The 19,600-nt window shown below is 36.7% G+C and overlaps 1 protein-coding gene and 1 long non-coding RNA gene across 4 annotated transcripts in view; one reads left to right on the top strand and one right to left on the bottom strand.

The window, feature by feature from the left end:
- Positions 1 to 6,284: 6,284 nt before the first annotated feature.
- LOC126248394 (uncharacterized) lies at positions 6,285 to 10,629 on the bottom strand. Of its 3 annotated transcripts, none has more exons than XR_007545472.1 (6): positions 10,067 to 10,629; positions 9,034 to 9,150; positions 8,791 to 8,861; positions 8,600 to 8,669; positions 8,382 to 8,504; positions 6,285 to 8,298 (listed from the first exon to the last, which is right to left on the bottom strand). It is a non-coding gene; the product is annotated as an uncharacterized LOC126248394 (long non-coding RNA). The 3 variants fall into 3 exon arrangements; XR_007545473.1 differs by having other exon boundaries at positions 6,285 to 8,229; XR_007545471.1 differs by having other exon boundaries at positions 6,285 to 8,285; positions 10,067 to 10,628.
- Positions 10,630 to 10,952: 323 nt separating this feature from the next.
- LOC126248393 (adenosine 3'-phospho 5'-phosphosulfate transporter 1) overlaps positions 10,953 to 19,600 on the top strand; it is a 101,444-nt gene continuing 92,796 nt past the window's right edge. Inside the window, exons 1-3 of the mRNA XM_049949343.1 lie at positions 10,953 to 11,186; positions 11,540 to 11,766; positions 11,862 to 12,076. Of these exons, the coding sequence (XP_049805300.1) occupies positions 11,158 to 11,186; positions 11,540 to 11,766; positions 11,862 to 12,076 (471 nt within the window). The 5' untranslated portion in view covers positions 10,953 to 11,157. The remainder of the gene's footprint in view (positions 11,187 to 11,539; positions 11,767 to 11,861; positions 12,077 to 19,600) is intronic.

The following is a 19,600-nucleotide window of genomic DNA, read 5'->3' as shown; positions in this document are numbered from 1 at the left end:
AATTCTCTAGTAATATGACCACATCCTAAGATGGCATGAAGGAAAAATGTCATCCTTATGAACCACATTTTAAATCCTTTATTAATTTCACTACATCCTGAGAAGGTGATATAATTCTTTCTCCTCAAGTAAAGCTCATCACAAGAACTTAGGCGCAAAATGGAAGCAATTTCTGGTGTTTCCAAAGAAAGTGTTATAGGCCCTCTGATGTTTCTGATCTACATAAACGATTTAAGAGACAATCTGAGCAGCACTCTTAGACTGTTTGCAGATGATACTGTCATTTACTATCTGGTAAAGTTATCAGATGATCAAAACCAATTTCAAAATGTTTTAAACACATCATCCACATGAGTATGAAAACGAATTCGTTAAATTTCGCTCCCACAATAAATAGCACAAAGCTAAATTCTGTCAGTTCAGCTAAAGACTTTGGGATTACAGTTACACATAACTTAAATTCCAGTGATCATGTAGATAATGTTGTGGAGAAAGCAAATCGAAGACTGTGATTTATTGGCAGAACACTGAGAAAATGCAACAGGTCTATTAAAGAGACTGCTTATACTACACGTGCCCACCTTCTTCTGTAATACTGCTGTGTGGTGTGGGATCCACAGCAGATAGGATTTACAGGGGACATTAAAGAAGTTCAAAGAAGGGCAGCTCGTTTTGTATTACTGCGAAATAGAGGAGTGAGTGTCTCAGATGTGATATGTGAATTGGGGTGACAGTGACTAAAACAAAGGCGTTTTTCGTTGTGGCAGGACATTCTCATGAAATTTCGATCCCCAACTTTCTCCTCAGAGTATTAAAATATTTTCTTTACACCCATCAATAAGAGGAATCATAGCTCGCACAAAAAAATTTAAGTGTTCTGTTTCCCTGCGTGCTGTTTGAGAGTGAAACAGTAGAGAAATAGTTGGAAGTGGTTTGATGAATCCTCTGCCAAGCACTTAATTGTGAATTGAAGCATAGTCATCAATATGTAGATGTAGAAAAGAGTCCTGCTCGAAAAATCACGTGACATTTTACTTACGCGGCACAAGGGTAAGAGGGCGGCAGTGGAAGAAGTAGATGGGCAGTAGACAGGTGGAAAATGACGAGGGGTGATGGTTAAGGACTGAGGGTCGGGGAGGAGGATATGCACAAAAGGAAGGGGAGGAGAATATGCACAGAAGGAGAGGGCGAACGATATGAACAGAAGGAGGGAAGGAGGATATGTGCTTCTGCAGAACACTGAGAAAATGCAACAGGTCTATTAAAGAGACTGCTTATACTACATGTGCCCACCTTCTTCTGTAATACTGCTGTGTGGTGTGGGATCCGCAGCAGATAGGATTTACAGGGGACATTAAAGAAGTTCAAAGAAGGGAAGCTCGTTTTGTATTACTGCGAAATAGAGGAGTGAGTGTCTCAGATGGAAGATATGAATAGGGAAAGGGGAGGAGGATAAGTGCACAGGAGAGGGATGAAGATATCAGTAGACGAGCGGAAGAAGGATGTGGACAGAGGGAAGAGGAGGAGGACATGGACAAAAAAAGGGGAGAAAGGACAAAAAAAGGGGAGAAAGAGACAGAGAGGTAGAGGGGAGGGGGGCGAGAGGAGAGGTGGACACAAAGTGGGGTAGGAGGAGATATGTGCAGTATATCTGCTAAACGCATACGCTAGTGCAGCCATAGGAAATGACTAGTAAGAACTTAAATTGATGAAGCAATTTTCATTAAATAGTTTATTATTGAGTGAAAATATCAGTTCTGTTGAAGGAGAGAAACACAGTTCTTTGTTACGATATTTGCTACATAGGGCAAAAAACATTATGGATAGAGTAGACAGGCTTTATATATGCCCTTTTAAATACTATTTATGTATTTGTATGTATATACTTTCGATAGCAAATATATGTCGATATTATAAAAGTTTGTTTCATTTCTCAGCAATTTACTACACAAATCTGATAAAGAACATCCGTTATGAAGCTTGCTTTGGCCATTAATAAACTTTATAGTTGTTAGTTCCTCAGTTTCGATACTAAACTCCGACTTACTGTATGACAGATGGTACATCATAACTTCTCTTTCACTGTTCGATATGGGCTAAGCGAACTGATGTCGCGTTGACGTTCTGTCTTGGTTGTTCGATAATGCGCTAAGTGAATCGACGTCATATTAGAGTGAACCTTCCAATACCTGACGGCGATGTGACGTGACAGCCGTTCCATTCCGTTGAAGCCTAATGTGACTCGGTATTTACATTTGATGTGTGCGTGTGTGTTTTTCTGCAGAACACATACGCAGATATCACATACATTACCAAGTGAAGTAATTAACACTTGAAAATAGAAATAAATTTCTGAAATACGTCGTACTCTACATGCAAAATCGTATATGGTACACTGTTTTATTATTTAAATCATTAAAAACAGTTACACTGCTTTATTATTCAAATCATTAAAAACATTTAAAACTGAGTTCAAGTCTCGATAAGTTTATGGACCTGGAAATAACTGTAAAATTTAGGAAATATTTCAAGAAAATTACCGGATCTGGAAATATCGATTCATATATCGATTACGTAGGCGTCGATCTTTCTGACGTTTTGGATTGTGGTTCTATCTTTGATTCTAGGCTGCGCGGTGATGTTTGCTTTGTTGTGGTTTGGTTTACTTTAGAGGTGGGCCAAACGGTTATTCTGGAGTAACCGTTATCACAGTTCCAGTTATTCTTTGATAACCGTTATCGTTAACGGTTATTAATAACTGCCAAGTTATTTTTCGCTAGCGAATACCGATAACTCCGACAGTTCCGATAACACCGACAGTTAAATAACGACATAGTTGGAATCCATCAGTTTAGTTATCCGTATAACTGCGAGTAGTGTGAAATAGCGGGAATGTCGTATGAATCGTGTCATAACCTCAGCTTATTAACTCCGGGTACATTTTAGTTGATGTTAGAACGATTATTAGTGTTTCAGATTATATGTATGTAGGTTATCGCTCGCTATTAGAAATATTATCCTCGCAGCTGCAACAGAAAGTACGCGGAACTTCGCCACAGCGCTGTTTAAATAAAATGTTAACAACGTGCGTTTTTAAGTGTGAAGAAATATGTAAACTGAATACTTTAGGTTAAATTCGAAGCCTAATTTCTTGTGTTGTTTACTTAATAGAATAAGTGTACTGCCTTGTAATAAAACACAAAAATATACGTAATGTGAAAGATTCGTTTACTCCTCTACAAGATAGTCATATGCTTGAAAGTGTGAGTACGCTAGTTGGAAAACTGCTCGATTTCTCCAGCTGCAGCATGTGTATAACATAGGATGAATGGAAGCGTCCGATTCCACCCGTCTGCTTTGACCCGTGACGTAAGGTTCTGTAATCCCATAACATATAAAGACATGCAGATCGAAAAGATTGACAGTGTTAAATTTCTGGGATTATAACTCGATAATAAATTCAGTTGGAGGGCTTATCACAGAATTGCTAAAGCTCCTAAACAAATCTGTATTTGCAGTGATAATGGTGTCAGATGTAGGAGACACAAATGTAAAAAAGTTTACATACTTTTATTCTGTTATGTCATAAGGGATCATATTCTGGGGTAACTCATCAACGGAGCAAAAGTATTTAGCATGTAAAAGCATGTAGCCTAATAAAAATCGTTTGTGGTATAAATTCAAGAACACCATGTAGAAACCTGTTCAAGGAACTTCATATTCTAACCACTGCTTTATAGTATATTTATTCTTTAATGAAATTTGTTGCAAGTATTTCCAACCAATAGCACAATACATAGTATCAATACTAGGAATAAGAACAGCTATCTACATAAAGATCTAAAATCACTTACCTTGGACCAGAAAGGGGTTCAACATTCAAGAACACACATTTTCAATAAACTGCCACCAACCATTAAAAACTTTGTTTCAGATAAATCACGGTTTACTGAGAGTTTGAAAGACTTTTTGATAGGCAACTTCTACTTTATAGATGAATATCTTAACAGGGACTGTTAGACCAGCTTAAGTAAAAATTCTGCTACCAGCATATTTCAGTTTTGACAGCACTTGGTCACAACAGTCAAGATCAGGTATTCTGTGTGTGGTAAATTTATTAAAAGTGCATAACTATGTTTTGTTCTGGCAGTATATTAATACTGTACATATTAGCAGCTCCAGTTTACTGCAATATATTCACATATTTTGACAATCTCGTGACAGATGATGATGGTGGTAAGTATTATATTCAAATGCTTTATGTTATACTTTGACATGTTGCACATCCATGAGAATCATCTCATTTTTGGGTCTCTGGGACAAAAACAAGTTAATCTAATCTACAGTGAGGGTTTTGATTTTGTGGTGGGAGAATGACTAATGTATATGTCCAAGCCTTCAGTTTGTTGTGTATCTGTCATGTTTGGCATTATTGTATACAGAATTCCAGTGCTGAATGATTGATTAACAACTCATAAGGCTTAATGTCTCAGATGTCATTACAATACCTTTTCACCCATTTTATACAATTCTTCTTTGTATATCCAGATTGTGAGAGTATGAATTAATGGTATTGTGTAGGTAATACAAATTTGCAGTAAGTTTTCAGAAATCTGATCTTGTCTGTTGCAGTAAAGTGCTGTCAAAACTGAAATAATACTTTTTACTTAAGTTACTCTACCAGTCCCTGTTAAGATATTCATCTATAGGAAATACAAAATTTCCTTTCCTGGGGAATGCTTTACCTGTGGATTCCACGTTTTGCTTTTTTTCTGTCTCACACGAGGCAATAACACGAATCCTTTCGAAACACTTCATGTCAATGCCAGCTGCCTGCTTTGATGTTTTTGCAGTTTAATATCATGACAGTTAACTGTCTGAATAGGTAAGACTAATTCATGAACAAGACAAGATGAGCACTCAAAATGAATGTCTTTCATATAAAAACCTCAACGTAGCAATGAGTGCACCTAACAGAGTTTTTCAGTGTTGCTTAACATAATAGAAAATGAACTGACTTGAGCTCTTTGAAAACAAAAAAGCATATTTTATTCAAAAACGTTCATGTAGTATGCACAAGTGCTAATGGGCCCAAATGTAAGTAAATATGTATCTGACGTGATTATTGTTGTAAGCATTTTGTAATCATGCCAAATATACCTCCGTGAAATGCTTCAATTGCAATACCTATGTTTGAAGTGTACACTGTTCCCACATAAAAGTGATATGCTCCAAACTATGTATAAAATGTTTCAAAGTCAATGGCCAAAAACTAATTAAATGAAAAAAAGCCTATTTGCAATGGATGTGTACAAATTGAGGAAACTCATTTTTCTCTCACTAATGCCACAAAGCTAAGTCTCACCAAATTACTTAAGTTTCTTTGTATTCAAGTTGACCTGATACAGCACTGGCACATTTTCATCATGATGCTACCAAGCATTAGTGATGGGGTATACTTGGAGAAGACACTCAACTATGTTCCATTTTTAGATCACTGCCAATACTCAAGGCATTTCAGTAAGTTTAAAATCCCTAGAAAGTATTAACATGTTGCATACACACTACTACACTTTACTTCATAGCTTTACATACTATGTATGAGACAGCAAGTATTTGTGCTCACAGTAGTGCCACAAATTGACATTTCTTGAGAAGGTAGGAGATGTGATACATGTATCACTTGAGATAAGTTTCCTATCCTGCCCCAAAATTAAAATATATTCTTACAAGATTACTGCACAGCTGTTTAATTTCTGTATGTTCTATGTAAGACACCTATGTTCATGAGACAGTAATATCACCTCAACAAAGACAGATTACCATATTTGTACATAAAATATATCCTAAAATGGTAGTAAGTGCTCGTCTTTGAGCTCATGGGTTTTCAACAAATTACTTGAAGAGTACAGGGAACAAAAGGAAGGAAGATAAGTTAAAACAAAAAATGGTAACCAACACAAATGTATGTACATGTGAGATCAATTTTTCTGACTTTTCCACAATGATATGGAACACTTAAAACATTGCAGCATTATAAAGAGAATGAATAAATATTTAACATGTCAGAGACTGAGCAGAAACTCAGATTGGAAATGGCAGGTAATCTGCCATGGCCTATTCAGTGGAACCAACAAAAGTATTTGCCTAAAGGAATTTAGGGAACCCACATAAAATGTAAATCAGGATGTTCAAACAGGCGAAGGATCCCAATGCACCTGAATGGAAATTCGGTGCCATAATCACTCTGCAATTTTCTCAGTAATTTAACATGTGACCACAAATACAAATGTATAAACTTTTTTTATTTCATCCAAGAATATCTCAACATAATACAACAAACATCAATAATTCAAAATATGGGTATACACACAATGTTTAAAGGATCTCTTTAAGGGCGGGACAGGTGGTCAGCCGTGGCCTTGATGAAGGAACCATCCCGGCATTTGCCTTAGCGATCCAGGATGGCCAGACAGTGCGAACCCCATCCTCCCGAATATGAGGTCAGTGCTGTTAATAGCTACACTGCCTCATTCGGTTGTTACCTATTATACAATGTTCTGATTTACATGAAAATAGATCTTACAACTAGCAAAAATAATGATTAAATATATATACAATTACATATGCAATTACACTTTAACATTTTTCTTTATCACTTTACACAAACAGACCACACAACACTTTGTTCACGGAACTTCAATAAACTGCCAGAGGCTGCTTCAGCAGTTGCTGCATATATGAGTAGTTATCTGAAACAGAAGAACAGGAAACAAACAGCAGAAATATCCTTGTCTAAAGACACTTTAGAAACAACATAAAAACTTGCAGCAACTACTTAGCTGACTCATATTAGTAGTAAACATATTCACTTAAGGCATGTCTAGCAATTAATTTAATATGTTCTTCAAACTTCTATATGTATGCTGATAACACTACACTGTAGAGTGTGACCACAATGAAACTAACAATGTAAGGGATATCTTCTACATAAATTCTGGGATGTTAACATCTGAATAGCTGTTCTCTACAAAACACTGTTTTTTATAGTTGGAGGGTTCAACATGTGAAGCAAGATACTGAAACTTGTTAAAGACTTACTGAAATTTATCTTTTGATGCAGTTTTAGATTTGAAGTTAACATTTAAATACCTCAGATAATGACTGACTTTTTCAGTAAACAAAATGTCCATGAAAGCATCTAATAATAATTCCATGTCCCACAATGTAATTTTATTTTTTAAAGAGTGGAGCCCCTCCACACTGCCACTAGCAAAAGTTCTACAATCACCTCTGCAGTGATTAGTTTTTTAATCAATACAGGTCCATCAGGAGATAGAAAATGGATGAAAAATGTAACAAGAATTGAGATTTTAAGGGCAGAGGGCAAAACATGTCATGTCAAGCACCAAGGGGAAAAAATCCTCCACAACTGTTGGACAGGTAGTAAGAGCAGTAGCGGATTTCTTGCTGTCTGCAGACGATCATGCAAGGGTAGGTCACATTAGTAAGTGGGTACCATGCAGTTTGATACTAGTGTTATAACCACCTGCACATCAGTACAAATGCATGTTGGAGCACATCAGGCTACAGTGGGGAAGGCCAGTTGTACCCTTTCTGTACTCCAACCTACTTACATTTAATGCCCGATTTAATAAAAATTATACTCTTCCATTTCTGGCACCCTTTCTAGAATACAAACTAGCAAAATTATGAGAATTTGTTGTGTTCCACCACAAAGATAGGAAAACTTCCGTGTTTTGCAAATGAAATTTAGTATTGAGCACAAGACGTTTCACCAATTCACATTTGGCATTTTCAGTGGTTTTCCTTTCGGTCCTATTCAAGAAACCATTTCTTCCAGTAAATATTTCTCAGCAGGTAACCTATACTGCAAGTTTGCAAAGGCTGAAGTGTTGTTATCATAACAATAAAACAATTTCAGTTAACATCTGAGGAAAATAGCAGCATATATTAACAATAATATACGGATTAGTGTTAACAAACTGATGTCAGTATCATTCTAAGAAACTTGAAATTCAACATAATTGAATGTCAGAATGGGTGCTACAGCTACCAATTTTTAAGTAAAGCAGAAAACAAAATGCTACTGTACTTACAAACTTTGAGGTGCCACATGCCTTGACACAGGCTACCAATAACCCACAAGTACTTTTGACATCTCATGCCATACAGGTACTTAACTGGATTGCAATCTGATGATTGCTGCTATCAACATGAAAGATAATATAGCTGTATCCAGTGACCAAATTTCAAAGCCGATACTGAAATTAAGTTCTAAGTTACAAATTCCAGTATTTACATATACATCACTGGTAATCCATTCACGTGTCATAACATTAAACTCAGTGCAAATGTACCTCCATTTTAAGCGAAAGGTCAAGTTTGCCATTGTATGCAAAACACTATTACTTTATACTTCAAGTTTGCCTCTATAGGACTGTGTAACATTTGCTGCTGCTGGAAGACTATCGGAGCCATAACTGGAACAAAGAGCTCTGAGTTACCACCTGCCAATATAAACAAACTTCAATTTTAAACTGAAGGTGAAATATGTCATATGTATCCAAACCACTACCACATTATTCTTCAAGCTTCTCGCATTATGGCTGTGTGACGGCAGCTGCTGCTGCTGCTGACTTCTGGAGCTGTAACAGAAACAAAGAGCTTTGAGTTACCATTTGCCAGTATACTCTTAAGGACTGTAACTGTACCTTCATTTTAAGTGAAAGGTGAAATTTCCCACACATGTATCCAAACCACTAGTACCTTATTCTTCAAGTTTCCCATTTTATAACTGTGTGACATCTGCTGCTGGTGACTGACTTCTGGAGCTATAACTGGAACAAAGTGCTCTGACTTACTGACCGACAATATACATTAAACACTTCAACACAAAACCACTAGTACTCTTTTAATGTAGCATAACAAATATATGCTATGCCCTACAGTTATATCTCCATTTTAAGGGGGAGTTCAAATCTGCCAAAAATGTACCCAAACTAGAATTACCTTACTGTTATAATATCCCAAGTATTAAACGGAGACTCATCTGCTGGTGTTGGGGTGCCTCTCGCTCCTCTTCCACACTACTGGTGCCAAGGATCACCTCTACAGGAAGGGTTTCACCTACAGAAAAATAGGTTTCATATCAGCATAAGCACAATAGAAATGATGCCATATTATTTTTGGTGATATATATTACAATGTTTGCGTACAGTATTCTACATGGTACTTGCAGCTTGAATATTTACTTCAAACAAGTTGGCAATTGACTCAGTTTTAGTAATGACTATAGCTTCAAGTTTCTTCTTTAATCCTAGCAACACCAACACATTTTCAATAATGTGTATTGGGGGGAAGGGAGGGTACTGTATTTCCACCCTAAAAAAATATCTTAATTGTTGTTGACATATATTTTAAACAAATACTGATGTATAAGTAGGGCCCTGAACTTCAAAATATTCAATATGACTGTCACTGTGGAAAGTCACATGTACTATTAACGTGGCAAATTTTTGGGTTAACTTTAACCACAAAATTTAAAACATTTATGGAATTCAGTTGAAGACTCCATTAAAAACAATTTTCCTTTTCAAAATTTTAAAAAATGAAACAGTATCTAATTCCCCCCTCCCCCCCGGCATCGTCAGGGTTAAAAACAAATGATACACAGGAATGAGCACTGATACAATCTGCTATCCGATTAGTTACTAATAATTGCGAGATGACTGTTCATATATCACACAGTGGCATTTTATTAGCACTATCGTTATTACACCTCCAACAATAACTTCCAATTAAATGATTAAGTATTCCGGCACCATATGCAACATAATTTAATGTTTGAAAATGTCAAGGCAAACAGGTGCGGTGGTATCGACAGCTTAAGTAGTCACGGCAAATGAAAACTCGCGTGTAAAAATGCACAAAGCACCACACTGTATAGCATGCTCTTATTTTTTAAAAAAATTAATAAAATAAAAGATTATGCATGCACTGAAATAACCGTAATTGCAATAAATATATTTTTTTCATTACTCACCCAAATCTAGCTCCGAAGGTATTTGTGAAGAGAAATTCACAATTAAATGTGATTTCTGAAGATGTTTTTTTAAATTCGTCGTCGTCGATTTGTACGATAATTTCTTACCGCACAAAGTACATTTCGCAGACTCTCGATCAAGAGTTTCGAAATATGACCACATTTCGCTTATCCTCGACCTCTTCGCGTTATTTGCAATCCCCTCTCCCCAATGGCCCACCGTCATTTCCGTAGCAGTACGAAAATATTTGTTCGCTCCAGTTACTATCCTCTCTGGAAATAACACCTGGAACTACGACCTTTAACTGGAGTCACCGAGTCAGGAACGTCTAGACACACAGTTATTCCGTTACCAGCTTCCACGTTACCTGTGGTGGTAGCCTGATAACTGCCAGAGAACTAGAACTACGAGCCAATAACGATAACTGCCAGAGGAGAATACCGGTCTCTGACAGTTATTTCCATAGTCGCTCGAATTCCTTAGTAACTTTCCTTGTACTACGCGTCCAAGCTAAATTAACACGTAAGGCGGTGGCTCAAGGGATCGACTGTACTTGTTAATGCCTGTACTGCAGCTCCTATCAGCCACGGCTCGGATATTAACTTTATTTAATTGTTTATGCTAAAAGTAACGAAGGCCCACGAAATAGTACACAGTTCTTATCAACAGATGGCGCGCAGTCTCACAGTTATTCCCATGGTCTATAGAACGCCTTCCAAATGCGCAGTACGATCTTCGGTCAACAGATGGCGCGAGGCACTGTTGACACTAAACAGTTATTGAAATAACTGCCAGAATCAGAGGAACGGTTATCGCAGTAACCGTTACTTCTCAGTAACCGGTTATTTCTATCAGTTACGTTATTTTTTGCCACCTCTAGTTTACTTACGTGTGTGAGATGTGTGTTGTAAGTTGTGTGGTTGACAAAGTGAGGGACGGACGGCGAACAGTTAAACTTGTATTTAGTGATGTGAGCGTACACATAGCATTTATTTGCAAAACGTTTTAATGATCCGTCGTGTCCAGAGATTTTGTTTTCTGTCATTTTAATTCAAAATATCGTGTACAGTACAACACCGGCAAAGAAACAATGTATCGGCCGCTAGAATTGACTATAGGGCAAGTGCCTAATCGTATTTTTTTAAAATTGTAAACATAGATCCAAGAAATGCTTGAAATGAGAAAATCTATGTGACTTCGTGTATATTTCGTCTTTTACAGACCTGTTACCAGCGATGTAGTGTTGGTAATACAGTACACAATTCTATTTTGTGACAGTTTCTGAGCGTGTGCCGTCGTTTTCTACGTTATTAGATGCTTAATCACCCGGTTAAATGTTACACATTACAAATCACCCTCTTAAATATTACACGTCACATCAGTATCTCATTTCTAGTCATTACTCTCAATGGTTATTGCTGGTTACTGAGAAAATAACTATCTGTAGCTATCGTAATATTCTGATTTTACAGGTTGTGTTTCGCTGCAACCATTGCTGTGTCATATCTAGCTTCACAGTTCCTAAAATCATTAATAGTGATGGATCAGCAAAGATTAGAGCCGTCAGGTCTTTATTTAACTTTAAGTGACAACTGGGTTACACGACTGATGTTAAACATTCTTGGGTATGCCACAGTGATTGTCCCTGGATTTTTTATTTTTATGTATGTAAAGAGGAGCAAACATTTAGAACTAGAGGGTATGCCTGTTTATCAGAATATGCTATTGAAATATATGTTACGTAGTGTATCGCAACGATAATCTTCCTTATATCCTTCCTTTTTTGAAAACCAGGTAATAGTTGTGTAACGAGATTAGTGAAAGTGTGCTTTCTTGGGCCAGAACCGTTACTAGGAGTAGATAACAAACAGAGTGGTCAGTCGGCATCGCATGCACCTCAGCCACCACGCACCATACTTCAAGAAACATTATTAATTGTTTTCTGCTTCATGGGACTTCAGACTACATATCTGACATGGGGAATTCTTCAAGAGAAGGTCATGACTCAGGTAATTTTCATTTATGTTCATAGTTATGCTTTTACCTATGTGGACAGGGTAGCTGTCTTGATATTAACCAGCCATAGCTTTGTGAGTATATTCAGCATGAGAGATCTATGTTGTATGAATATTGTGAGAAGCTACCATTGTTTCTAAAGCCTTTGTAGGTGTACAGAGATCATAGAGTGGTACCATTGTGTGTCAGGTATTTGTATAGAAGTAGCAAATACATTATCCTAACTTTTCCCCATTTTGGAGGATCTGGATGTGGAAAACTATTATGTTGTCGTATGACCAGTGATAAAGCTAACTTGAAATAAGTGAAATACACAGCTGTAGATGAATTTATAAACTAGTGGGTGATTACAGAAATATCATTGAAATAAGGCTTTTCCATTTTAATACACTTGTTTAGGGTAGCCTACATAATTTTTTTTCTGTATTCTTTTCATTCAACTTTTTTCTGCATTTTGTATGGCCTTGTCACATCAAGCTTATGTTTGACTAACATGTTTTTTTTTCCTTCAGTACTGCCTTGCCAACTCTCAACCACACTGTTACCTTTCAATCTAACCTTTACTTTGGGGTAAGCTGCAGATCAGTCTGTCAACACAGCTTGCACATCCCTCATCATGTCTAATAGACATTCAAGTTTTTATATGTTTGAAGGAGTTAATAACGAGAAAATTCCAAGCTCAAAATTGTGTATTCCTGTGAAAGTGTTGTTAGTTCACTAGATTTTATTTTGGTAATGTTATCGTGCTAGTGGTGCTAGCTGTTGGTCATTTGTGAAGATGCACATCTCTGCCAGTGCTTCATCAATCTGTCACCCCTGCATTGAGTTGTTAACTAATCTGAACAATACAATGTAAGTCACCAACCACAAGAAAAAAACAGACAGGCCCATATTACAAACAAAATATAAAATCAACATTTACAACTGAAACATACAAACAGAAACAGCCCAGTCCATACTTAACGTATGTAATAGCACTTCAAACAATGTACAGTTGGCTCATGTTGTTCACTAGACCTCAGAGGTTCTGTTCTTGTTCACAGGGATGATGTAAAGCTTCAGTGATAGTGTTCTACATGTGTTAAAGTTGATTTCCACTCCTCCAAAGGGTTAATTGTGCAAAGTTAAGCTTGGGGTGTGACTATTGTAATATATTTGGTCGTAGTTAGGTAAGATAGTTTGTGGCGCAAGCCCACGGCCAGCCTATTGACCTGACTTTAGGTAGTTCCAAGGCACTGGGAAGGTGGTGGGCCCTTCATGCTGGCTAGCTTATAGCCACAAAAAAGATCCCTGGCACTCGATCAACAGCATGCTGTGAATGGGCTGTACTGAAAGAACTGGAATTTCCATGTCCCTATTCCAAATTGAACCCAGGACGTTCAGGGCCGAAGTCTAGTGTTACCCACAAGACCACCATGGCCACCGTAGTTGTGTAATTTGAATTAAATATAATTTCTCCATCATATGTACTTTTTGCAGTATAATTGCAATACTTGTGGTAGTGAATTGTAGAAATCGTGACAATTAATGTCTACTACACAACTTAGGCACTGTTGTACCTCTATAAACTCCACTGGCTTGTGTGTTCCCCTCAAATATGACAGAAAGTGGCTCTGTGGTATGTGTCACTTGCCAGCTGTGTCAGAGCTACTCACTTACAGAAAGACTGCCATTACAGTGTTATTTATGATACCTTCCTGTTATAATTGGTAAATGATTATTTTGCTGATGGAAGTAGTCATCTGTGACAGTTGCTGCAAGCAGTGGTATCAGACAGGCTTACTGTCTGGGCTGTGAGTATTATTATTGTAGACATGACATTTTTAATGAATTCAATAAATAAAACAATATTATTGTTCAATTGTTACAGCAGTAGATAATTTCAAGTTGTGATTCTCTATAAATATACAGTATATACACAAAAAATATTAGTTCATAAAACCTTAAATTACAATAAATTTCCAATGAAGTACAATATTTAAGCTAAAAAAATTTGATGAAAGTGTCTTACATTAATGCTGTTGAAGAAATTATGGTGCAGTGTCCAAATGATTACCACTGTGTTGTCACATTTTCACATTCATAAAATTCATTAACTGAGTAGTAATGATTAATTCATAAACATCTGTACAGTATGTGATTAAATCAGTTGAATGTAGCTTCTATCCATTCTAGAGGCAGTTTGTTGAACATTTTCAACCCCCACTCCATAGCTATTCGATGATTTAGATAGACAACAGTAAGGTATGTCAGTATGCCTATTATTTCTAGTGCAAATCCCGTCTAAGCTGGTATTCTGATACTCTTTGTATACAAGAGAGCAGAGTAAATATACAAGTTTATTACAATGAAATGATAATTAAATCAAGACCATATGCTGCCCACAGGCATTGACATATATCAACAGGGACAGTTGAAAATGTGTGCCCTGAGCGGGACTCGAACCTGGGATCTCCTGCTTACATGGCAGACGCTCTATCCATCTGAGCCAGCGAGGGCACAGAGGATAGTGTGATTATCCCTTGCACGCGTCCCGTGAGGCCTACATTTCCAACTTCATGTCCATATTACATTCGTAGTGCCCCTGCCCATTACACCCATTACTCATGGCAGACAATCTTACAGAGTCCCATAAGAGTTCGGGCAATACGTGTGCATCCGCACAGGAGGTGGTCAATGGCTGGTTAACCTTAACTATATGAAGATGGTATCTGTTCTTTTGGACATGTCCGATACCATCTTCATAAAGTTTATTACAGTTAATATTTTTAAGTCAATAAACATTGGTGTGCACTGGGCAAGTTTTTCTGAGATTTCGATAGTCCTAATCACTTTCTTTTGAAATACCGAAATATGCTGAACATGTGTGCTATTACCCCAAAATAAAAGCCCATAGGATATAATATTGTCAAAAACAGCAAAATATGTGGATCTTACATAAGCTAAGGTGGTGTTTTTTTTTTTTTTTTTTTTTTTTTTTTTTTTTTTTTTTTTTTTTTTTTTTTTTTAATTTCTTAGCAAATACACCACTCTAGACAACCTGGCACTAACATATATTCAATGTGTGGATCTCAAGACAATTCACCAAGTGAGGTGGCGCAGTGGTTAGCACACTGTACTCGCATTTGGGAGGACGACTGTTCAATCCCACGTCCAGCCATCCTCATTTAGGTTTTCTGTGATTTCTGTAAATCACTCCAGGCAAATGCCAGGGTGGTTCCTTTAACAGGGCATGGCCGACTTCCTTCCACGTCCTTCCCTAATCCGATCGATGACCACGCTGTTTGGTCTATTTCCCCCTAACAACCCAACCCCAACCTGACAATTTCTTATCAGTGGCAATACTAAAAAACTTAACACTGCCTAAACAGTCATTTACTGATAGATCTCTTAAGCTAAATACAGTTTGTTGAGTTTTACTCTCACTGAGCGAAAATCCATTAGTTCGAAACCAGACTGACAGACCCTACTTGTGATTGAATGTTGTTAGTTACAAATTGAAGGGTATCAAAGTCTGATCTAACATTGAAGAAAGTGGTATCATCAGTGGAGAGACTAGCATGAGTGTTTATATAAAGTGGCAAATAATTTATCATTAGATTAAATAATAAAGGTCCCAAATGCGAACCTTGTGATATACCACATTTAATTTCAGCTATCTGATATCTCTCCTTCTCAAGACATACAGTTTGCTTGCAGTTATTAATAAATGATTCAGAAATGTCATCTACATTGTTGTTAATGATTTCATAGTAAACAAATTTTTTGATACGTGAATCATGCTGTACACAGTCGAAGGACTTGCTAAGGTCGCAATAAGTATCCTGAGCAAAGTTTCTCTTTTCATAAGCATGAAGCACCTTTTTAATCAAAAAGTCATTAACATTACCAATAGATTTAAACGTTCTACAGCCAAAGTGTGCAGCAGAAAGAATATTATGGTCCAAATAATAACATAACTGGTAACAGACAACATATTCTAAAACTTTAGATAAAACCAGTGTCAGAGATACTGGGCGATAACTAGAGGGGCAATTTCTCTCCCCCTTCTTATAAATGGGCACAGCTCTTGCTAATTTGAACCTCTGGAAATACACCTTCATTTAAACATTTATTAATACAATAACTAAGGGGAAATACGATACAACCATTTGTCTTTAACATATTACTAGATAAATCATATGTATCTACACCATCAGAAGGCCTAAAATTTTTCTGGTGTTACTTCTTAGAACAAAAATTTGTCTTTCAGTACACAGCTTACATTATGACATTTTATGATATGAAATACAGTTTCACGAGCCTATCAGTGCTTTCACAAATTTTGTTAACAGGCTGTATACAAAAGTTATTAAATTCAGTTGGTGATGCGGCTACAGTCTCTTTTTGTTTGCTTTTTGCCACTGAATTCATTACACTACATGCTTTCTTGCACTTATTTTGAAATGACTCTGTATTAAACAAGTTATGTTGTTTTGTAGCCTCATTGACTGTATTTTTATAATACTTTCGTGCTCTTAAGTATCTTATCTTAGCCATATCTGTTTTGTATAGGCCACAAAAATCTAAATACGTCAACACTGTGTTTTCCATATTGGCTAATTGAAAAGCATACCCCGTGTTCCTGTGTCAATGCTTATTTGTGTTACATGTGTTGAAATTGACTTTACATTTGTACTGGGGAAAGTTGGTCTCAAAACTATTTAAGAAAGCATGAAAAAATCTATTGAACATTATTTTCAACCAGATCTTTTCAGTAATGATTATTGAGTGAAACCATAAAATTAGAAACTTTGGCATATATTATTGATCTTATGAGTGCCAGTATAGGCACTTTGAGCTCTTTAGACTATGTATTAGGCCTACTTATTTCTACCGAAACTGAATCACAGTCTAAGAAAGCAAAAACGACTACATCAGAGCTCATTAAACCTCTACTAACATTTGTAAGTATATTCTCAACACAGGCAGTCTCTCTTGTAGGTTTACAGTCAGTAAAACTAAAATCAAATTGTCTTAACAGATTTTTTAAAATCATTTAAATTCATTTGTGTCGCCACCAATCACTATACTATAGGCTACTATACTTTCTCCACTGAGAACAGTGAAAAGAAATCAATAATTTCTCAAGGTTTTTTTTTTTTTTAATACTAGTGGTTTACCATTAGGTGACCCATAAAGTGATACAATAACAATCTTAAATGCTCGAAATATATACCTGACACTTCAACGTGCAACTCGGTACACAAGAAACCTAGATCTAATACACTACTACTGAGAACTTTATTAATATAAATTAACAAACCCCAATGAGTATGCTGCTCTCGGCTGAAACTATAAACTAACTGAAATCATCTAATACAGGAAAAGAAATTTAATTTCCCTTACACCCGTTCTTGCTCAGACGTAATGAATCGAGCATATTCTCGTTTGCAAAATCATTTAAAACTACATGTTTACCACTCATACCTTCAACACTGAGATAGTCTGTCTTAAATCGGAAAGCTGATAAGTAAGTTGTATTACAAGGGCAATCATTATGCCTGCTATATTTCTCAGAACAGTGACTAATGTCAGATTAGACCACATCATATGGTGAGAAACTGTGTACAAAATTCCTAATGCTAATTTGGTTCTGACCTTTAATATTTTCCCTGGACATCTTCATGGATCTAGTGCAGATATTTATGAAATCTTGCTTATTTTGAACTGGTTTTACAATGTGAATCTGGGGAAACCACTTAGGTCCAGCCCTTCTTTGTTGCCTTTAAAAGAAGAACTTTCCTGGACATTAAGTGTAGTTGAATCTAACCTATCAGTTTATTCTAAGCCTAACTTACCAGGTAGGTTTATGATTTCCTCACCCACTTTTTACAGGCATTTACATGCTTATAGCTGAGTTTACAAGAATGGGTCAGACGGTCAGCTGTGGCCTTATGGCAGGAACTCTGCCAGCATCTACTTGAAGTAATTTACCTAAATGAGGATGGTCAGATGAAGATTAGAGCCTCCCCCCTCCTGGAAACAAAGGCAGTATGTTACAAACAGTTTAACTCCATTCAGTTTATCCTTACTCTACTCTACAATACTGCTTTTCATACAGCTTTTGTGCAGTGCCAAGCAATTCTTCAGTGCTAAGTGTTTGTGAATTGCTCCTTACGAAATCTGCAAAGACCAAGATGGTGTGCAGCTAGGGTCAGAAGCTTCATAATGCAGATGTTTCCAGATGATTACACCTGCTTCAGTACCCAAATGATTGAAGCATAATTTCTCCAAAGTGTTTAAGATGTATTATAGATGTGTGTGCCTTAAAAGGACTCCAACCAAGGACATTTAACTGTTTCATTTGCATAAGTGTTTTTTGTCATTCCATGCCTCACACATGTAATAGAATATACTGTGTATGTTACACAGATGGTGTTCGTAGTAATATTATTAGTATCAAGAAGTCATTGCTTTGCTACTATCAGTATTTAAGTTGTAAATTTGATGTAGATCTACATACCTTAATGACAGTGTCAGTATAGAAGCAGAGATTAGTGATCGTGATCTCGCAAAGTGTTGATGGTTACTAAAGTTAATTAATCCATCAAGAAGGCTACGAGAGTATTTATGCTAGAAAAAGCAGATGAGCAATTGTTAGCATCCTACCTAGACAAGGAGTGGGCATTATTTAATTGCAATATGATAGAGGCAGAGGAATTGTGGGCAAAGTTTCAACTGATAGTTAATTGTGCTCTGAACACGTATGTGCCAAGTAAGTGGATTAAGGGTGGAAAAGACTGTCCATGGTTTAATAATCAGATGCTGAAGAGACAGAGGTTGTTACACTCTCAGTTCAAAAAAGAATGCACAAATGTTGACAGATGAAAGGTGATTAGAAATTCATGCATCTGTAGGAAGATCAATTGACAAAGCAAACAACAACTTCCACCATCCTACCTTAGTGAAAGATCTTGCTGAGAACCTGAGAAAATTATGGTCATATCTCAAATCACTAAGCAGGTTGAGGGCCTGTAATCATTCATTGACCAATCTTGTCTGGCGACAGGAGACAGAAAAAGTAAAGCTGAAGTTTTAATTTGCATGTTTAAGAAACCATTCCTGCAGGAGGATTGTACAAACATACCATTGCACAGACATAGAAGTAGGCATCCATGGCATAGAGAAGCAACTGAAGGAGTTGAAAACAAATAAGTCACCAGGTCCAGATGGAATCCCAATTAGTTTTACAGAGAGTACACTGTGGCATTGGCTCCTTACTTGGCTTGCATTTATCACAAATCTCTCCCCCAGGACAAAGTCCTCAGTGACTGGAAAAAAGTGCAGGTGACACCTGTATATAATAAAGGTAAAAGAATGGACCTGCGTAATTATGAATCAATATTGTTAACATGGGTTTGCTGCAGAATTCTTGAACATATTCTCAGCTAGAATGTAGTAAAGTTCCTTGCAGAAAAACTTCTCTCCACAGATTGACACGGATTTAGAAAGCATCACTCATGGATTTCCGGAAA

The sequence above is a fragment of the Schistocerca nitens genome, chromosome 3, assembly GCF_023898315.1.
Source record: "Schistocerca nitens isolate TAMUIC-IGC-003100 chromosome 3, iqSchNite1.1, whole genome shotgun sequence".
Taxonomy (NCBI): domain Eukaryota; kingdom Metazoa; phylum Arthropoda; class Insecta; order Orthoptera; family Acrididae; genus Schistocerca; species Schistocerca nitens.
This window is presented reverse-complemented; position numbering and strand designations above follow the sequence as displayed.